Genomic DNA, 684 nt, shown 5'->3' with positions numbered 1-684 from the left:
AAAAAAAAAAAAAAGAAAAGATAGAAATATCGTGTTATTCATAATTTCCTCCTTGCATAACCTGTCTCTGCAAAATTTCATTTAGAAATCTGCATTTTGCAGAAAGTTACGAGGAACCAATATCAAAATACTTATATTGTTCTATATGTATGCATATATATGTATATATGTATGCATATATATGTATGTATGTATGTATGTATGTATGTATGTATGTATGAGTGTTTGTGTCTATATACATGTTTTTATCTTGCAACAGAAATATTTCAATATTCAATAGGTTACACATCGTTCTAACCGCGATCCTCTCTTCCATACTTACCTATTACGATAAACTGAAAGACATCTTCTTTAGACACGTCATTTTCATTGTGAATACGTTGTTTCCATTTCAAAAAATATTTTGACATCTTTTCTACGTTGTCCGCTTTTTAAGTCCTCATCTGTTCAGTTCACCATACTGACTACATGAATACATGATATAGGTATATCAACTATACGAATATATGATGTACACGAATACATCACGACTGCATAAAATAAATACATGATATAGATATACCTATTAGATGGATAGATTACTAATATTATTATTATTATTATTGTTATTATTATTATTATTATTATTATTATTATTATTATTATTATTATTATTATTATTATTATTATTTTTTTTTTTTTTTT

The 684-nt window shown here is 25.0% G+C and overlaps 1 protein-coding gene across 3 annotated transcripts in view; it reads right to left on the bottom strand.

The window, feature by feature from the left end:
* LOC106881485 (ras-related protein Rab-27B) overlaps window positions 1–684 on the bottom strand; it is a 24,807-nt gene that overhangs the window by 11,097 nt on the left and 13,026 nt on the right. For 2 of the 3 annotated variants that reach the window (XM_014931885.2, XM_014931883.2), the window contains one exon: window positions 323–464. In XM_014931885.2, coding sequence (XP_014787371.1) covers window positions 323–410 — 88 coding nt within the window. In that variant the 5' untranslated portion in view covers window positions 411–464. The remainder of the gene's footprint in view (window positions 1–322; window positions 465–684) is intronic. The other variant, XM_014931884.2, reaches the window with a different exon arrangement.

This window comes from Octopus bimaculoides, chromosome 2, assembly GCF_001194135.2.
Source record: "Octopus bimaculoides isolate UCB-OBI-ISO-001 chromosome 2, ASM119413v2, whole genome shotgun sequence".
In the NCBI taxonomy this organism is placed as follows: Eukaryota; Metazoa; Mollusca; class Cephalopoda; order Octopoda; family Octopodidae; genus Octopus; species Octopus bimaculoides.
Note: the sequence above shows the minus strand (reverse complement) of the source record. Positions and strands in the feature narration are given on the sequence as shown.